The sequence below is a fragment of the Stegodyphus dumicola genome, chromosome 12 (genome assembly GCF_044657685.1).
Source record: "Stegodyphus dumicola isolate Sdum_Otavi_A_Nest chromosome 12, ASM4465768v1".
Lineage (NCBI taxonomy): Eukaryota > Metazoa > Arthropoda > Arachnida > Araneae > Eresidae > Stegodyphus > Stegodyphus dumicola.
The window spans coordinates 72622302-72642544 of NC_140779.1; the positions used below are offsets into that span (position 1 = coordinate 72622302).

General features: G+C 33.1%; 1 protein-coding gene across 2 annotated transcripts in view; it reads right to left on the reverse strand.

The window, feature by feature from the left end:
* Window positions 1–5515: 5515 nt before the first annotated feature.
* Window positions 5516–20243, reverse strand: part of LOC118198911 (lethal(2) giant larvae protein homolog 1-like) — a 115307-nt gene continuing 100579 nt past the window's right edge. Inside the window, exons 25-26 of one of the 2 annotated variants that reach the window (XM_085806565.1) lie at window positions 16126–16247; window positions 5516–6259 (exon numbers count right to left, since the gene is read on the reverse strand). In XM_085806565.1, coding sequence (XP_085662691.1) covers window positions 6206–6259; window positions 16126–16247 — 176 coding nt within the window. In that variant the 3' untranslated portion in view covers window positions 5516–6205. The remainder of the gene's footprint in view (window positions 6260–16125; window positions 16248–20243) is intronic. The other variant, XM_085806566.1, reaches the window with a different exon arrangement.

Here is a 20243-nt window from a genome sequence, read left to right on the forward strand (position 1 = left end):
CCACATTTTAACTAAAATAATTAAATTCTCTGACCTTTCTAGTCAGTTTTCCAGGTAGTGTAGCAACTCTGTACATAGTATATTCCTTCTGAAGCATCATTTAGTAAGCGTTAATAAACTTACTACTACAAAATATTTTAAGAAACCTGTATTTCCTTTATGTGTGCCACTTTGGCTATGATGTGAAAGATAAGTGAAAAACAGTATGCGGCATAATTAAGCAAAGCTTCATTCCAGATCAGATTTACTGGAAGAATCTTTTAGTATTAAATGAAGCTAAATTAAACAAATGTTTAAATTTGAGAACATTTATTTTCATTCAAAATATTAAAATTTTAAAATTCTAATTAATCTTCATTATATGGTGATTTTTTAAATTGCAGAGTTGCCAACTCTCCTGATTTAGGCGGGAGATTCCAGATTTTCGACCATTCTCCCGCCAACCCGATTTACAATATATTTCTCCAGACTTTTTCTTAAAATTTCTCACGATTTTTATGGAACTTTGCTTAATACTTCGTTATATGAAAAAAAAGGGGGGTGGATTTTGGACGTCTGAAAGCAATTGAATTTTATCTAGATTATATCTAAAACAAAACCTTGTGAATCAGATGAGAACTTCTTCTGCTTTGTGAGTGAGAGCATACGTATCCAGAAACGTCCTTCTCCAGTTTTCCAATGGGCATCGAGCTCCACTGCATGTCATTTGGCATATATATCAGCCAATGAGCACAAAGCAAGCTCAAGGTTGTTATTTGTATTTTCTTTAGTTAACCCCTTAAGGCACACATTAATTTCTAATTTTCGGTCAAAATATCACCTATTTTTTTTCTTGCATAATCATATTCTCTAGTGCATTTTAAGAAACAACAGCCAGGGTTAGCTTCAAATCGAAATCTCGGTGGTGCAACGTTTGGTTGATTTATACTAATTTGATACCAATTCCTTGCTATATCCAAAATCTCGTTGTCATTATCTTCAGATTCACTTCCATCACTCAAGAAATCATCACTCTCATCGCTGAAACTGTCTGATAAATTGGCATATTCAAAATTGTCATCGTCAGAGTCGCTCATTATCAGATAACTTTTTTTAAATTACAAAAACACTTAGTAATATAATTTGCAGTTAACTGCTTACTTTTATTATATTTACGTAATAAAAATGGATATATTACCTTTTCCACACCAAACAACTACTTTTTAAACTAATAGCAAAGAATTCCTAGCAAACATAGCTAATCATCAAAATTCACCACGTGGTTTACACAAGAAAAATGCTGAATAGTGGTGCCATCTATGTCAAATAAGTTTAATTATAATCTAGCCTATCTATTTTTACTGGAACGGATCTCAGACAAGCATTAGAAATAAAATAACGCGAGATACAAGGGCGCCCGTGTGAGACACGGGCATGTGCAAATTTTCCGGAAACTTTCGCCCGTGTGAGACACGGGCAAATGCGTTAAGGGGTTAATTCGTTCACCTTGTCCTGAGTTGTGCGAGTACACATGCCTTCGGGAAATAGTTTTAGAAATTATCATCTTTTGTTATCTCTGGGAGAAAGGTCAAATACTCGTGTATGTTTTAAAAATCATACACAGTTGACTTTCCTTCCATTGTTTCCTCAAGGAAACTTAATAAATTTGCGGTGTGTACTGTCTGTCATAGCGATTTTTCGATTTCGCATGGTGAAAGGGCGGATGTTCTCAAACATATGCATACACAACACAAGGACAACATGAGTTGTTTTGAAAAAACGAAAAATTAAATTTTTCTTTGGAAACAAAGGACCAAAAAGTTATTAATGCAGAATGTCTGTTCTCTGCCTTTTTACTGAAGCACAACCTGTCACTGAATGCATCGGATCACGCTGCAGTTTTATTTAGAAAAATGTTTCCCCGATAGTGAAATTGCTAAGAAATAGTCAAGTGCAAGGACCAAAACACATTGTTGATATTTATTATTATCTTGAAAGGAGTTCTAAAAGGAAGGAAAAATTGAAACAGTTCCAACAGCTGCATAAATAATATTAGTGATGACGTATTAAGAAAACTTTTATTAGCGAAAGCAGGCCTATGTGGCAATTGCTATGAACAAAATTATGAAGTTTCTTTCTTAAGGAAAGCAAAATCTGCCACTGTTCATAACATTTGTAGGAAAACTGATTAAAGTGTCTCCCCCCCCCTAAACGATGCAAGTAATAATTTTTTTTTTTTTTTTTTTTTTTTTTTGTGTGTGTGTGTGTAAAGTTTTTTTGTGTTGCTTGCATTTAAGAATTAGTAACTATTTAAAGTTAATTCATTATTAAAAGCTATATTTTTATCATTTAAAAAGTCTTTTTAACATCGTGAAAAATCTGATTTCTTAAAAAAGTCTTCTGATTTTTGAGTGTCGTAGGTTGACAAGTATGAAATTGTAATAAAACTGATATGCCATCTAAATCGCAAACATTGCTATAAAACGACATTGTATTATTAGTAACATTATATTATTAAATAAATGCTTCTACTTACCTAGTTAACCAATAAGGCATAGGAATAATGTTTCCCCGAATAAACATTAACAAAGCAAACTGAAACTGAAGAGAGTGAGCATTGTTTAAAATTTGAGAGCCATATGGGAGAGGTTTGATTTATAAGTCATTTACGACTTTTGTGTATAGAGTGGCAAACTTGGTTAGAAAATGAGCCATTCATTTAAAGCTCATTCACAGTTGTCAGTAAAAGATAGACTGTCAAAAGGGCTTTAAAACTGTTCCACTTCCGGAAAGTATCCGAACTAGCACTTTTTGGAAATGGTACACATCAATGGTAATCATTTTCTGTAAGGCGATCCTCTTTATGGGAGTGCAAAATTTCTTGGAACTACAGGTGTAGTCGTTTTCAGGATGTTTTAGTAGTACATAATTTCAAACAGGAAAAAATAAAAAAAATTAAAGTGTTACATCTTTTACAAGTTGGACTACTGATTACAATATTTTATTGAGCTAACTGTAATAATTTTTTATTGATATTAGTTCCTTATTTAGAAAAAACTATATTTCCAGATAACAATGTGCTCACAGGGGCCCTGGCGGCCAGCCGCTTAATTCGCCTCTGATGGTATTCCAATGACAAAAATATACATCTCATGAATGTTTCTGGTCCCCAATTCCTATTTGGGCAAAATTTTATAAGCAAACTTACGACCAAAAGAAAATTAAAATGGCGGCAAAAAATTATATTGTTGTATGATAAGAAGCTTGTTGATGTGGAATTTCATTATTTCCACAAGCCCAATGCTACGGAAATGAAAGAACTGTCAAAATTAAGAACATATGCTTCCGATTCAATTGTTGCTATATATAATTTCATTGATGATTCGCCCTCATGATGAGGAGATTTCACACAAATGCAAGATAAAATTTATAATCCAAACTATCAATTCTTAACATATGTTCATCCACATGAATTACAATAGAAAAATTCTGTCTCAAGATTACTCAAGCATGGAAATATTTTCTAAAATTTGTTCGCAACTCCAATCAGTTGGTACTTATTAACCGATTATCAGACTACTTCAGATATTAACAATGAAAGTAAAACTATAATCATTCTAGTGTTTGTTTTCTTGGTTCATTAGTTTCTTTCAGAAAGATAAGCTAGTAATTCATCTAATCTATTCAGTATTGTCCAGATCTTGGTTGACAATATATGCAAATAGCAAGAAAGTGACAAGCAGACACTTTTGAAAAATGCAAAACAATCTTCTGTTATTATTATGTTATCACAAATGATATTCGTATTGAGATGCTGGATTTGTTCTGGGAAAAAAACGTGCACAACACTTATACTGAAGCAAACCTATTATCTGTAAAGGCTCAGTTTCGCTGCTAATCTTTCGGTAAAGCATTTAGACTTAAATTCTCTGAAGTACCAAAAATTCTATAGAAGACCTCTTAGTTTGTTATAAGAGTGCTATCTTTCAGAGTACATTCTAATGAATTAACTGACGAGTTGAAACTTCAATTCTAAAACTGTGGTTAATATTTCTTCGGGCAGATATTGGGCCTGCTTTGGAATAGGGCACATGTAACTCGTGGATTGAAGTATCCAAGCTTAATTTAAACGCTTGCTTTGGTCTTTCTCATAGAAATAGCTAAAAGGTTTTCTTCAGGAAGGGTTCTTACAAACGAATGTTAAAAAATGTTGGAATATACTGCAAATGCTTATTAGGCTATTAAAAATTCTCTCAAGCTGTATATATAAGCCTTAGCTTATATGAATTATTATGGGAAAATTTTAGTCTAATTTTGTGTTCCTCCGATCCAGTTTGAAATTTTTACATGCAATTAGGACAAAAACAAGATTTTGAAAATTGGTCTATTACTTTACCCGATCCATGTTCAAACATAAATTTTCCCATGGAAATAACATGGCAAAAACATTTTACTCTATTTCTTGTAGAGCAATAGTCCAGTCTGAATGAAATTTTACACTTCTTTTTTACTGATGGCCAGGCTCATCTAACTGGCATTACTTCGGTCTCACAGACCAAATATTTTTCTTTTAAGAGTCCTTTTGAGATGAACATAACCCAAAATCAAGCTTGATTAAAAAAATGCCGTAGCCCTATTTGATACAGAATGTTATAAGGAATCCGAAAATTACAATTTGGCTTTAAGAGTTTATAGGGGCATTACAAACTTTGCTGGTTTGTAAAATAAACACCACAGGGAAATGAACAGTAATACTCCTCTATTCTTCCCATCATACACTTGGTTTTACATATAGAACTCTTCTTCATGAAGCATTACATACTATCAGTCACCATAATAGTTTACAACATAGCAGTTGCCATTATATTATACTTGGCAGCCTACTTTGCTTTTTCTCTGCATTTAGAGCACTGGCTCGTTTCCTCACACCAATATATAGACAAACTGCTATGCCATTCCACCCTTGAACCTTCCAGGTTTAAGAAAATAAAAGATAAATGGCTATGACTAGTCACACACTGGTATAGATTAGAACTATGCAAACATAAATCTTAACCAAAAGCTACAATTTTCCAAGTCCTCAAACAACAAAATGCAAGTCTTAATCTCCAACATGCTATGTTTTATCTTGACATTTACTACTCATACTTTACAATTTTCTGGAAAACATCTACCACTGCCCACTACCAGTTAGCAGTAACAGAATATTATTTTTCTTAATAACCTAAAGTACCTAAATTTTGCATCATTCTTTACATTCACTTCTTTATAGTAAATTTTTCAAATACATATGTAACAGAGTTGAAGCAATAAAATCTTTTCAAATCTTCTTTCGGCTATTTTGGACAGTGTAATAATAAATTTTATCAAGCTGCAACTGTTACTTTACCATAATTTAATCAAAAATCTTCATTTTAATTTCATAAACGGTTCAGTGTTGTATTCTATGCAAGGAAAGTTCCTCATTTTATAACTGATAATGCAGAAAACAGCTTAACTAATGCTCCTGGAGTAATTAAGACATTAAATCAATAAATGATATACAAAACTGAATTTAATCATTATTAGCCAATTCAAGCAAATTTCAAAACAATTTTAAATAGTTACACACATTTAAAAATGCAACTGTATCACTGGCATCCCACCACCAGTGGAAAAGTATTTTTAAACAGATTAATACACAGAAATATCCTAAAATTCAAATCTAGATAAATATTCAAAATAGAAAATTTAAAGGAATTCATTAAAAAACAAGATTAAAATTGAACAGTTTAGAAAAACTAAACACATAGCTGCTTTATAATTATAAATTACATGGCTCAGTAGAAGTTGTTAAAAACTGCACTGAACATTAATTACAGGGGTGATTGATTGTACATGGCAAATTAAATTTCTGAAAAGAATTCCAGAAAATATTTGCCAATGATAAACTCATTAAAATGCAAAAGAGATCATGTAAACAAGTAAAAAATGATTAAATTTACATGCCAAGAAAACAATCACCCCTGCTTAAGCACTATGTAACTACACATATAAAAATATAAATCCATGATCCCGTAAGTTATCACAATCATTCCCTATTGAGCATAGTGTAAAAGTCAGGAGCATATTTTGAGTTCGTATGATGGCAGTAATTGCCAGTGAAACTAATGGCAATCTGGACGAGAAAAATGCAATTTACATTTTGTGATGATCCAGTTTCTATGCAGTATTGGTTTCTCTTTTTTTAAGCACCATCTTCATCATTAAATTCTTCTAGGTTCGCCGTTGGTGCTTTATTCTGAAATAATATAAAAAGAAACTGGTTATGACAACATCCTTAATTCCTTAAATCAAAATTCTAGTACTTCTAAATATGAAATAAATTTCTATTCTTTCACTTCAAAAATTCTAAGAATTTAAGGCTTATTTAATACATATGAGATCACATTCTGTGGTTTCAATTCTTCGGAAATTTACAAGCATGTCTTGTCAGCATGGTTTTAAATAAACCGACCAAATTAAAATGGCATTAAAATTTTATACCAAGGAAAATTAATCCTAATGTTCGAAAGGGAGAAATAAATTTTTTCATAGTTGATCATAGTCCAGGATTAACCCTTTCGCGATGGCGTACCTTTTGAAGACTCTCGTGCAGGATTTAAGGGAAACGAAAGCAGTCATCACATAGGATGGTAGTTTTGCATAGCTAAGCCTAATTTTAGAGAAAAAAGAAATCGTAAAAAGAAGTTTCAGTTCTAGCATTGCAATTTTTGGTACCATATTAGATTATTACTTGAGCTCTTATATATGTTAAAATTAGCATTTAATAACATTTTTTCTTTACAGCATTTTAATGCCATATTTTGTTTTTTTTTTTTTTTTTTTTTTTTTTTGTCAAAAAGAATGCTGGAGTTCAATACTGTTGCATCCATCAGCCCCCCTTCTCCCAAAAAAATAAAAAATTCTTGTGCCATTTAACGAGATTTTCGAAAACATGAATAGTGTGTGTCATAACCGAGATTCTTTTGTCTACTCCACCCACTTTTTAACTTTTAAATATTACTTTCTAAAATGAATCATCCCTCTGTGTCAGTAAAACCATACAAGTGTATTCTTCCTCTGATAAATAGCACCATAATAGATCGTAGTTTAGCCTTTCCGAAATAAAAAGGGAAGGACCCGAAATATATCTGAAGGCAACACAAAATGTAAAAAGAGCTCCACATAGTAACCCTAAAAGACGGTACATAATATGGGGGAGGGGGGGATGGATACAAAAAGGGAATTGAACATAAATCACACGCAAATGTTTATATTAGCATGTGGGAAATTAAAGAGCCCAGCTCTGTTTATACAGTACAAAGTCCGAAATCCGGACTCGTTGGGATTTCGGAGATTCCAGATTTGGGAATTTTCCAGATATTAGATTATCAATTTAAATCTGGTAAGATGGCATGCAGAAATTATACAATTAAAAATATGAAATCATAATTTATGAAATAAAGAACAATTATGATCTAAAGGATATGAAATTTACAAAAAAGCTTCACATTTGTTTACTTTGGTAAACATTTCTTTCAATATAAATTGTTTAAGTTGCTTCCACAAAAATTCAAAAAGTTCCTTTTTCTTTTTTCTTGTGTTACATAGAGTGGACTTTCCAATGCCATAACTCCTCGCACAATTTTGAGATGGACATGCCTTTATCCATTTTTTGCAACAATTCCACTTTTTGTTTAATAGACATCGAAACATGGTTTCGCTTTGTAAATCCTTTGGCAGCTCCAGAATTGGAAACTCTTTTCAACATAATCGAAAATTCAAGTTTTAGTTTTTATAAAATTTCCGTAATAACCGTCTGCAAAAAAATAATAAGCTTGATCAAACTAGAAGATTAGGGAGCAGTGCAGTACGCTACATTAACTGAAATGCCTTATAAACAATAAAGATGATTTTAGCTTAATTTAATAACGTCCGTTATACATTATTGGCTGTGTATCACAAGATTGGTGATGAAAGCCAAGTTGTTTCGCTAAATTTTATCTTGCTCCTATTGTGTATTGAATCAAGCCCGAATTGTATTAGTTTAGTTATTTACTATACCTACGTTTATTTCTTACACATACTTAAAACTAATCCGAGTTCTGAATAAATAAACTCTCACATATACTTAACACTTTACCTAAGGCTGGTGGTAAATACCACCTGGTACAGTCTCTATGGTCCTAAATTCTGCTACAAAGCGCCTTCCTAAGTTCTACATTTTCATCGCACCTAAACTTTGCATCCCAGTGCTTTTCCTAAATCATAAAAACTTCCCATCCCTTAATCTTGCCGCTCGGTGCTTCCCCAAATTAAAAAATTTAGTCTTCCCTAAATTCTGCCGTCCGGTGCCGACATATTCTGCCACTGCTTCTGGATTTATGGTGAATATACCAGTTATTCTTAACTAAAATAGCACTAAATGTAATCTTTTGGCCTATGAGTTTCATAAATAAAATCTATTTTTAGCATACGAAAAGAAATTTTTGTTGACATGAGCATTTAAAAATTTACGTAGCGTATTCGGAAACTAAGTACCGTTTCAGTCTAGTGCTGTGGTAGGCGTCCTGCGCATGCACACTATTCTTGTTCACCGACTTTCAATGATCGCCATTTTGGTTGCTCTATGTTGTGTTTTCAGTTTGCTGTGCACATTCAAAATGTTTAAGACAATTAGTTCTCCTGCTGACTGCGAGATTCGTGCCTTGATTAAATTTTTGAACACGAGGAATGTTAAACCGGCCGAAATTTATCGTCAAGTGACAGAAGTTTACGGTGAACACGCGATAAGTGATGGAATGGTGAGAAAGTGGGTAAGAATGTTTAATGCAGGTCGAACAAATGTCCACGCCGAAGCTCAGAGTGGTCGGCCTTCTGTTGTCACCTATGATTTGGTAAGGAAAGTTGAAGCAATTCATGAAAACAGATGCTTCACAATGACAACTCTTTCAAAGGCATTTCCACAAATTTCACGTACTGTTTTGTTCGAAATTGTGTCTGACCGCTTGAATTATCGCAAACTGTGATCCCAATCGGTTCCAAAAATGCTCACTGATGTTCACAAAACAAAGCGACTTTGTAGTGCCCTGACATTTCTCACGCGGTACAGTGATGAGAGAGAAAACTTTTTAAATCAAATTGTGACAGGTGATGAAACTTGGGTGTGTCATTTCACACCAGAATCGAAACAACAATCGATAGAGTGGAGACGCACGCATTCTCTGAAAAAACAAAAGTTCAAAGTGACAATGTCATCACAAAAAAATCATGTGCACTGTCTTCTGGGATAGAAAAGGCGTTTTGCTTACTGAATTTCTTCCCAGAAGTGAAACCATTAATGCAGCACGATATTGTGAGACTTTAACAAAACTAAGGTGTGCCATTCAAAACAAAAGAAGAGGAATGCTCAGTAAAGGAATTGTGTTGCTCCATGACAATACTCGGCCCCATACTGCTGGTGTCACTCAATCGTTAATTCGACAGTTTCATTGGAAGCAGTTCGATCACCCGCCGTACAGCCCGGACTTGGCGTCGTCCGACTATCACTTGTTCCTGCACATGAAGCGCGAGCTTGGCGGCAAGCGCTTTGGATCTGACAATGACATGAAAAATGCTGTGGAGTTGTGGTTATCGAAACTGCCGGGAAGTTTCTTTGACGATGGTATACAAAAACTGGTGACCCGCTATGACAAGTGTTTGATCATTGGCAGAAACTATGTTGAAAAATAATTTAAGACATGTATTTTCATGTAAAAAATAAAATTGGACTCGAAAAAATTGTTTTACTACTTTTTTTTTTTTCAAAACAGTACTTAGTTTCCGAATACGCCTCGTATAATCATTGTCAAGCGTAATGTTAGCAGAAAAGGTTGCCATACTCTTGTTATTCAATTCCTAATATAAAAAAGTTTAGACATTGTTGCATGAGTTATTACTGAAGATGTCATGTATTGATAATCATGTGGTAATGAAAGCAAAATGTAATAAATAACAACTCACCAGGTCGGCATAAGGGATATAAAATAGGTGAATGCTTCGATTTGAGATATATGCCAAGCAGATACTTAGCTACAGAGCCAAATTATTAATCTCACAAATTTATGCTTACATGATTGTTTTTGATGAGGTATTTTATTTAGTGCCTAAGTGAAATTAAGTATCAGAATTTTAAGTGAAAAATCTCCATGTTTTATTATGGAAGGAAAAATCAAATGCGCATATGTAAAGCATATTAAAAAAAGTTTGTGGCTTTGAGGTCCGGATTTTAGATCATTCCGGAGAACGGACATCCGGGTTTCGGACTTTGTACTGTATTACGCTTCCCCCCCTCTTAACAGCTGATGAATAAAATACCAAAGTCGGGCAGAATATAGTGTTACGAAATGTACAGGCGCGGTAAGATGGCTTCTCCGCAAAGCGGTTTTAGGGTTGCCGCATTTGGCGACGGGACATGCCATGGACGGATGGAGAACATTCTGGAACAAATTTTTATCAGTTTAGCCCAGAATGTTCTCGAACACAAGCTGAAAGCTATATAAACCCTGCTGGCCCACAGTGTGTGTGCGTGTCTTATCTAGTTAGTCCATGCAGAGACGATCGAGTTGACAGCTAGCCAGTGGGTCGTCAAATGAATCGAAAAGTCTCTTAGTGTATCGTGGTTAGTGCATCGTCGAGAGAGTGTGTTAAGCTCCGGGAACGACTGAACCAAAGAGTCGGGAGCTGTGCTCTGTGTGTCGTCGAGTGCATCACGAGTTGTCGCGTGGAGAGTCTTGAGAGTACGTGGAGTTCCGAGAACGACTGAGCAGAGTCGCGAGCTGTACTCTGGTGCTTTGCAGTGAAGCTGCCTCCATCGTTTTTGCCTTGCAGCATGAAGGCTGTGTCGCTGATTCTTTCAACGCGGATTTTGGAGCTGTCCTGATTAATATTGGGTGAATAAAGTGCGTTTCGCTACTTCATCAAGAAGTGTTGTCATTATTTACTCCAAATCCGCACAAACTCTGTATATATGTAACAGATTAATATTGGTAAATAAAGTGTGTTTCGATATTCCACCAAGTGCTGTCGTCATTATTCACTCCAAATCCACACGAACCCTGTACGAATGTGAAGAAAGAAAATAACGTAACAACTGGTGTCAAAAAAACATAACAATATACAAATTGAAGGTCAGGAACCTAAAAGTGTGTCATTTCAAAAGTAATGGACATAAGGTGCCATCTAGTGATTTTCAAAAAACATTCCAGCTTAAAACGCATCGCCTGTCACCTGAATTTAATCACTACTGATGCATGAATGGGATGCCTAGCTGTCAGAGATGTTCTTAGAGAATATGTATATGGGATGCCCATTCGGAAAGGAATACACAATCTTGTTTCTGGGTCTGCAAAAATTATCCACAAAGCCCTTCAAATGAACTAGATTTCCTTGAAACATTTTAGATTCATAAAATTTTATCTCTATTCGGCTAAAGACATTTATTCCAATCCCCTCTTCTCGGTGCTTTCGAGTTCTAATACAGGGTTCATAGCCACATTTTAGTTAAAAAAATAAGCACCTGTAAGCACTTTTCAAGCACATTTTAAGAAAAAAAATAAGCACCTTCCTAATTACATCATACACAACTGCATAACCTTACAAATTAGACTTGTAATTTAAAATATGAGAAATGAAGTACTTATTAAGAGAGAATAAGCATTACCTCAAACATGGGAAAAAATTAATTTTTTTTTTTTTTTTTGTTTTTTTTTGTTTGTTTGTTTTGTTTTGTTTTTAATTTTAAATAATAGTTCAATTTACAGAACTAGTTTACAATGAGAGAAAAAAAAAACTATGAAGAACTAAACTATATTACAAGATTTAATGATGAAATTTAAGTTCAAAATAGAGAAAATAAATAATAAGGCATATTTATTGTATTCGCTTGGAACCTAATAATAAATACAATTTATTTTTCCACTCAATATTGTTATTTAAATCTAAATTCTGAACATTTTCTAACTTTTCATTGTATATCAGTTTTCTCTTAACAGATATTGCAAGCAAAGTAATTTAAGTAAAAAAGAGGAACATTTCTGATATCAGAAGACAGAAATTTGCTTCGTGCAGTCATCTTTAACGGTAAAAGCTTAACTAACCCGCATATTTGGAAATTGAATATACAGTTTCAATATTCAAGATTTTGCGGAGAAAGGGGAGACCTCCCAACCTTCATACTCTATAATGTATTGGCCAAAAAAATGAAACTATTTTGACTATTCGATTACTTTCCCTTTATTTAAGCCATTCCAAATATTATTCCTTAGAAAGCTAATCTGTGTTAAAACACAACCATTTTTGGAAGTTTACTATACTTCAGAAGTTACTGCAACTATGTTATTATAAACATTCATACATATGCTCATAATATAAGCATAACAATCATAATAAACACGAATATGAACTGACCGAATGTAGCGGGATTTTCTACTGCTTTCGCAATTCTTTGACCAACAGAACGACGGGCACTAGTCTACTCTTCGTGCACCAAAGGTTATGTTAATGCAGAGAAAAGGGAAAAAGCTATTTCCGGGAGTATGACTCACCATCTGACATTCCATATTAGGAAGAAAAGTTGTTTATTTAGTTTTCGGCTTTGGTATGGGAAAAAATAGCGCGTTCATTAAAAAAAAAAAAAAAAAAAAAAAGGCACTAAAAGCAAAAAATAAGCACCAAAAACAAAAAAAAATAAGAGCTTTAAAGAAAAAGTAAGCACCTATAAGGGCCTTTATATTTTATTTTCAAATATAAAGACTTATAAGCACTTATAAGGACCGCTACGAACCCTGTAATATCTTAACTTTTTTTAATATTCCATTATCCTTCAGATTAGCACCTCCACAGACAGTATTTGTTTTCACTTTGCTCTGCTTATTAATTTCCATACAGCAATTACCATTTCTACCACTTTTGGAGGAAAATCCCTCCTCAAGTCTTTATACGGCCCCCTGGGTCCTGGATTGAGAATTTACAAAATCTATGGCAATCCAAGTTTGATTTTTTGTGCAAGTCTGTGTTATTATCAGCATATGAAAAATTTAAAGTCTAAATTTTAAATGTGGAATTTTTTCCCCTTAACTGATATATATATATTATTTGATTGTAAACTAGAATTGAAAAAAAATTTTGAAGTGGAACATGTCTTACAGAAATTTCATTCTAGGCAATGACTTTAATTTCTCACATAAGAATTACAAGCAAGCAATCTCTGTAGGCACATTATACTGCAACTACATCCCAGAATGATTACAGCATCTTCCTTTAAATAGATTAAGCAAATGTTTTACAACGTCCAAATAAATATGAGAGCTTATTCTTTAGAAATGCATTCAAGATGACAAAGGACACAATATAAAAGATGTCTAATTAAATCCCATTATTTCTGCTAATAACACTGCCTTCTGTGAAAAATCTGCACCCAATAAATATTTGCAGTTCTAGTAAGATACTTTTGCCCTTAACTTAGCCAAAAACAATACAAATACCATATGTAATGTTAACAAGCTACTAAAAGCTATTAAATAAAAAAAAAATAAAAAAACTAATTTTGACACAAAAAATCCAGATGAACTTAAGCAAACACCCAGTCAAATATGGAAGAAAACATCCAGTCATGTTTGACTGGGTGTTTTCTTCCAGCAAACATCCAGTCATATTTGACTGGGTGTTTTCTTCCAGCAAACATGACTTGACTGGAAGAAATCTCTCTTCCAATGGGATTGCAAATTGCCGAATTTAGTGCTATATAAACACAGATCAGAAACGTTTACATCTTATTCTGCAAATCAAATTTTGCAATCTGAATTTTAAAATAAAATATAAAAGGCATTGTTAGATTTGGATTTGCTTTAATATAAATCTAGAAATTTCAGCATAATTGAGATTTGACCATTCATTCAACATTACAGAACGTCTCAGTAAACAGACAAGGAAACTAGACAGATTGCAGTTCGTAACAACGGTATGGAGAATATAAGATGTGATTTTCCTACATATATTCAAAGTAGGACATACTGCATGATAAGCTGAAAAAGCAACAGCGCATTCGGACCACTATTCTGTCAGATTTCGTTTCGGTGACAGATCACTGCAAAATGTGTCTAGTGGACAAGAACCAACACCATGAAACCAACAGTACAGATCATTACAACGGTGAACTCCATGAAATACACTGCAAATTTGTATGCAAGTATCCACCAATGGTCAAAAGAAATTGTGTCCTAAAGCTGAACTATGTTTGCCCTCATATTGCAACAAAGAATGGTGAAGGCTGTCTTGAACTGCAGTACGGTTCCCTCCTTCAACTTCTTTATTTTCCTGGTTTTTCATCCACTAACATGTCTTCCAGCATCTTGATCACTCATTGGCAGGGAAAATTTTCTCCAATGCTTAGCAGTACAAAAGGCAATTAAGAACTTTTGCCGCAGAATCAAGTCAATGGGTAAGCATGTCAAAAGTGCATTTGCAAACAGCAACAACTTAGTTTTAATTTTATTGCACTTCGGAAATGGCACATTAGGAACGGATACTTCATTTGCCCTAATAAAAAATGGCATTCATCTTGTATGTAAAGTTAATTTAATGTACATAATTCATAAGCCAGATAGTCAATTACTAAGACATTATTCGACAAAAAAACTTGTGCAGCATTCACATTAGCTTACAATAAAGACAATATTCCTAGCCATTTTATTCTATGCAGAAAGGAAAGGGGATTACGGAAATTATTCAGAACAGACATTTGAACGAAAACACAGTAAAAACTTACACTAACAATAAAAATTTTAGTTTTATGAAACTCATCCATCTTGTCACATTTAATCAATCTATTTTTATTCGGTAAATATAACTTAGAAATAGCTGAGTGATGTGAACACAGCTTAGTTCTAATATATAAATATAAAAAATAAGACTTGTCCTGAAAGCACACAAACCAGAATTCTTTCTGTAAAGACAAATGTTTGCCACAATCTTCTGGATAAATATGATATCTTAATTCCCTTGCTAAAGCATAAAAAACAAGAAATAAACTTAAAACACAATCACACTATTTCGATGGTTCAGACTTTTTGGAAAATGGACAAGCTAAAAAGACTTATTGTTATCAACATCAGATTCCTCTAACAAACAGCATGTCAATTTTGTTAAATCGTGAAATCCTATCAGATGGGAATATCCCAAAATGTACTTTTGATACCTTCATAAAGACAATGCAAGGACTGATGTGAAAAATTCCATCATCAAACTGTTTCAAAAACAAATACAGCCACATGCTTTTTGCTCCTTTTGTTTGGTTTCAGACAAAATCTTTTTATCTGAGAAAATTCTGTTTTTGTACAGTAATACACAAGATAAAAATTTTTCTTGGGAGTATACAGTCGCAAAACATACAAAGGCAAGTCTAAAAAAGCATCATAGAAAGTGACCTGCAGCACTTACATAAGCATTTACATAAGTACACAGTAAATATCAATTCTGGGACAAATTCACTGCTGCAGAGTCTAAATTAGTCTCGTTATTTATTGAACAGTTTATATAATTACAGTAATTTAAATTATGTAATTTTTCATACTACTATAAAATTTTTTAGGAATAAGTCAGACATACCAACTGAAGAATTTTATCTAATTAACATATTTTGTACTGTATTAAATTTCTTACACAGGGATAAATATTTAAAAAAAAATCAATGTTCCAATTTTAACACAAACTGCCATGTCGGGAACATGTGACCAACACTTCGATAAGATACTGGGACTGCATCAGTCACATGTGACCATCACCACATGAGTTTAAATTTCATTTATGTCAGTCACTTTCATCATACACTATTTTATTAAAAATGACTCTTAATACTGTGGTATCTACCATATTTTTGCTATTATAGTCCTTTGTTAAAATGGTTAAAGTAAAACTTTAGTTTGTTCATAGATTATACTAAAGACATAACTATACCATCCTTTACATGGATGGTATACATAAATAACAAGAAATCACACAGTGCATTTTACACAAGCAATCTAACAAATGTGGAATAAAAATAATCAAAATCCATGCTATTTGCATAAACTTCAAGAGATATCTGACCTTTGAAGAATGTGCAGATCTTGGTGACCGGCTAAGGGATGTTAGTGCAATCGCATTCAGAGCATGATCCACAGTTTGTCCATCTGCAACCCTGTCCAATCTTCCTGTCACCGTACTGCATGCTGGGAGACACCAAGGAACAACAAACATGCAAAATGTTTGAAACTACATTCTACATACATGCCCCTTAACCATAAAACTACAGACTAATCAGCTTCTAAAAAGCATCGAAATAAATTGGAAAAAATTAAGTGTTATTAGGTCAAAACTTTTACACCATGATAAATATGATCCTATTTTCGAAGCGAAAGAATTTGTTTCTTTAGAAGCTAGCCAGCATGCAAAACATGCAGAGTAGTAAGCAATAAAACAAAACTATATGCGATAGTTACAAGAAAGGCTTGCAGACATAGTCAAGCAATCAAATATACCTGAATAGCAAAATATTAAATTATATATTTATCATGCAAAAGATATACCTGGACAAAGCATCAAAGTATTATCCAAAAAAGCATAATCACATTTTATATAACCAATTTTCTGGACATTTACATTATTTCCTTCACCGTAAAATCACTTCCTCATATAAGCAATGGTAATAATACATTTTCATGACCCATTTATATCTAAATATAATCTCACATGCAAAGCATTAACTGCTATCAGAAAATAATTTGATAAGAATATTAGTTATTGATACTGACACATTTAAAAATCTAAGTCAAGATTCATATTTTACGCAATTAGCTTAGTTTTAAAGCCAACAGCATCAGTAAAATCAGCTTAAAGCTTTTTTTAATGCATATGGATTGCATGTTAGCATGTAAGAACAAAGTAATACTAAGAAATAAAAGGAAAATGTCCCACAAGTCCAGTATCAAAATTTTATAAAAATCAAGTTTTTCTTGTTTATCAGATCTAAATTCAAAAACATATTAAGGGGTAGTCACTCTGAGGTGTCATTGAACTTTTCTTACAGATAATAGCAGGCCAGTAATTTTTGTTTTCTGGAAGGAGGATTTAAATCTAGATCAAGGATGTCAAACTCGCAGCCCACAACAAATATTTTTGCGGCCCGGCCAATATATCGGCAAATAATACTATATAATAATAAAATAACATATCGACGAAGAAAAAAATGAAATGTTTATTGCTAAGTAATTAACGATAATTTATTCAGTGTTGTTAGATTACTCACAGCGAGCTGACACACACACTACTTAAATTACAAATGCGTGTCAGTAGCTCGCATTCAGCTAACTTCGGTTTTTGGGAGACACATGCACTCAGAACTTGTACGCATCCCCTGATAGCCGAATGTGGGCGAACTCACGGTCTCAGTTTTCCCATCATAGTTTTGTATGATATATTGGTGCATGCACTTTGCTTTATTATTAATTATTACTTAATTCATATTGTTACGGATTTCATAGTTATTTATTTATTTAGTTTTTTTTTATTTAGAATTGTGATTAGATTTGCTTCATGTTGCCTTAGCAACGCAGACGATTTTTGAAAAGACAGCTGCGTTGGAAGGTTAAAAATAGAACAGCGCATGCATTTAATACCTAATAAATAAATATCTTGTAATTGCTGTTGCCATCCACAAAAATCCAGATATTTATAGATGTTTCCAGTATATTCGAGAAATTAATTATAAAGCTTATAAAAGCCGAGAACAAACAACTCATCTCAGTAGTAGCTGTAGTTCTAGCGAACTGTTTGTTTACTTAATGCTGTGATTGATTTGTAGCGATTTTGCTGCGAGATAGAATTAGTTTCTCTGTTTTGAATTGATTTTTGCTAAACGTTTGACATTTTGTGATATTGTTAGAATATTTTTGAAGAAATATTTCAGCATTTTGATTTATCTCTTGTGGAAAGAATAAATTTTTGTTAACTTTTAACGTTAACCGTGTTTATTCGAGCCCTTTGTATTCAGTATGTCTATATCAAAACCAAGTGGTAGTAAAATTAAACGAAAAATCGCCGACGAACATAGAATATTCCAAGTAAAATGGGAATTAGAATATGTTTGCTGTGAAATAAAAGATAAAATAATCTGCTTGATATGTAATAATACTATTAATGTACCAAAGTTATGTAATATTAAACGTCATTACGAACAACACAAATCGAAATATAACAATTACGAAGGATTAATGAGAGAAGAAAAGTTGAAAGAGTTCAAGTTAGGAGTGAAAAAGCAACAGTCCATGTTTAGTAAAGTATTGCAAGAAAGTGAAGCGGCGGTACATGCAAGCTACGTCTTGTCCGAGTTGATAGCTAAACATTCGAAGCCTTTTACTAACGGTGATTTCATGAAGGAATGCCTAATGAAAGCTGGAGAAATTGTTTGTCCTGGAAATGTGAAGGCTTTTCAATCAATTTCATTGCCTCGAAATACAGCTGCAGAAAGAGTTACTGATTTAGCCGCGAATTTAAGTGATCAGATCAAAGCAAAATCATCTAGTTTAGAAAGTTTCTCCATTGCCTGTGACGAGAGCAAGGACATTAGTGGCAAAGCTCAATTAGCAGCGTTTCTTCATTCTTGTGACAAGAATTTTAACACTTTTGAGGAATTACTGGAACTAATACTGATGCCTGGTACTACCACAGGAGTGTTACTTGTGTTTTTGGACTTCAGCAGAAATACAATCTACCTTCGGCAAAATTAAATTCTGTAGCTACAGATGGCGCTCCATCAATGACGGGGAAAAACAAGGGCTTCGTAGCATTACTAAGAAAAAACTTAGTGAAATTCACGGTTCAAACATTCATCATATGCATTGTATTATACATCAACAAATTCTATGCACGAAAGTAATAAATATGGAGAATGTTTTGTCATATATAAAAAAGTTATAAATTTTATAAGATCTCGAGATTTAAATCAGCATCAATTCACTGCTTTCTTAAGTGAGTTAGATAGTGAATATTCAGGTTTGTCCTACTATACCAAGGTACATTGGTTATCTTGCTCCAAGATTCTCAAACAATTCTGGGATTTGAAAGAAGAAATAAGTCAGTTTTTAAAAACGAAAAACCAAGACGTAAGTTCGTTTTACTAAGATTTATCTTTCTTGGTTGATATAACCAAACACTTAACCGATTTAAATTTATCGTTACAAGGAAAAGATCATATCATTACGAGCATGTTTGACATAATTAAAGCATTCAAATGTCAACTAGTTCTTTCGGAAAAACAACTTAAAAATGAAGATTTCACACACTTCCCGAGGTGCAGCATGAACAAATCAAGTTTAGATGATACTTGTTCATATACTTGTTCGTATCAAAAAATTGCAAATTTAACAACTGAATTTGAAACGAGGTTTAATGATTCTAGTTCCCTCAAAGACAAATGTTTTTTGTTTTCTTCGATTTTCTCAATAAGTATTGACTCAGTACCCAGCCATACGCAAATGTAGGTGATCGAGATTCAATGCAACTCAAATTTGAAAGCAAAATTCATTGAAGTGGGCATGCTTGAATTTTACAAATATTTACCAGCCAGGTTTGAAAATACTCGAAAATTCGCAAAATAAATTATTTCCATGTTTGGTAGCACTTATCGGTGCGAGCAGTTATTTTCAGTCATGAAAGGTAATAAGTCTCCTATTAGAAACCGTATTAATGATGCTCACCTTGGGTTAGCGTTGAAAGTTATCACTGGAAACAAAATTTCTCCCGAAATATGAAAGATAATAGCAGAGAAGAGATGTCAAGTATCAGGACGTAAACATTAAATTTTTCTTCTTTTCTATATATATATATATATATATATATGTGTGTGTGTTTATTATTGTATTATTCGAAATAAATCTACGTTTCTATGGATTTTTTTTTTTTTTTTTTTTTTTTTTTTGGTGGCCCGTCTAAAGTTAAACCTTGTTTGTTTGGCCCAAGTGTACCTATGAGTTGACTATGAGATTTTAAGTGACCTGCCTCATAGGACAAAAAAATTATTAGAGTTGCACCTGTGTAATTATGATCTTGGAATCTTAATTCCTATGATGCAAGACTTATGGAACACTTGTTCAACTTTATATGTTAATTAGAAATCAAGTAAAAAAAGAATAACTTGGATAAAAAGATCCTGGATATTGTTACATGAT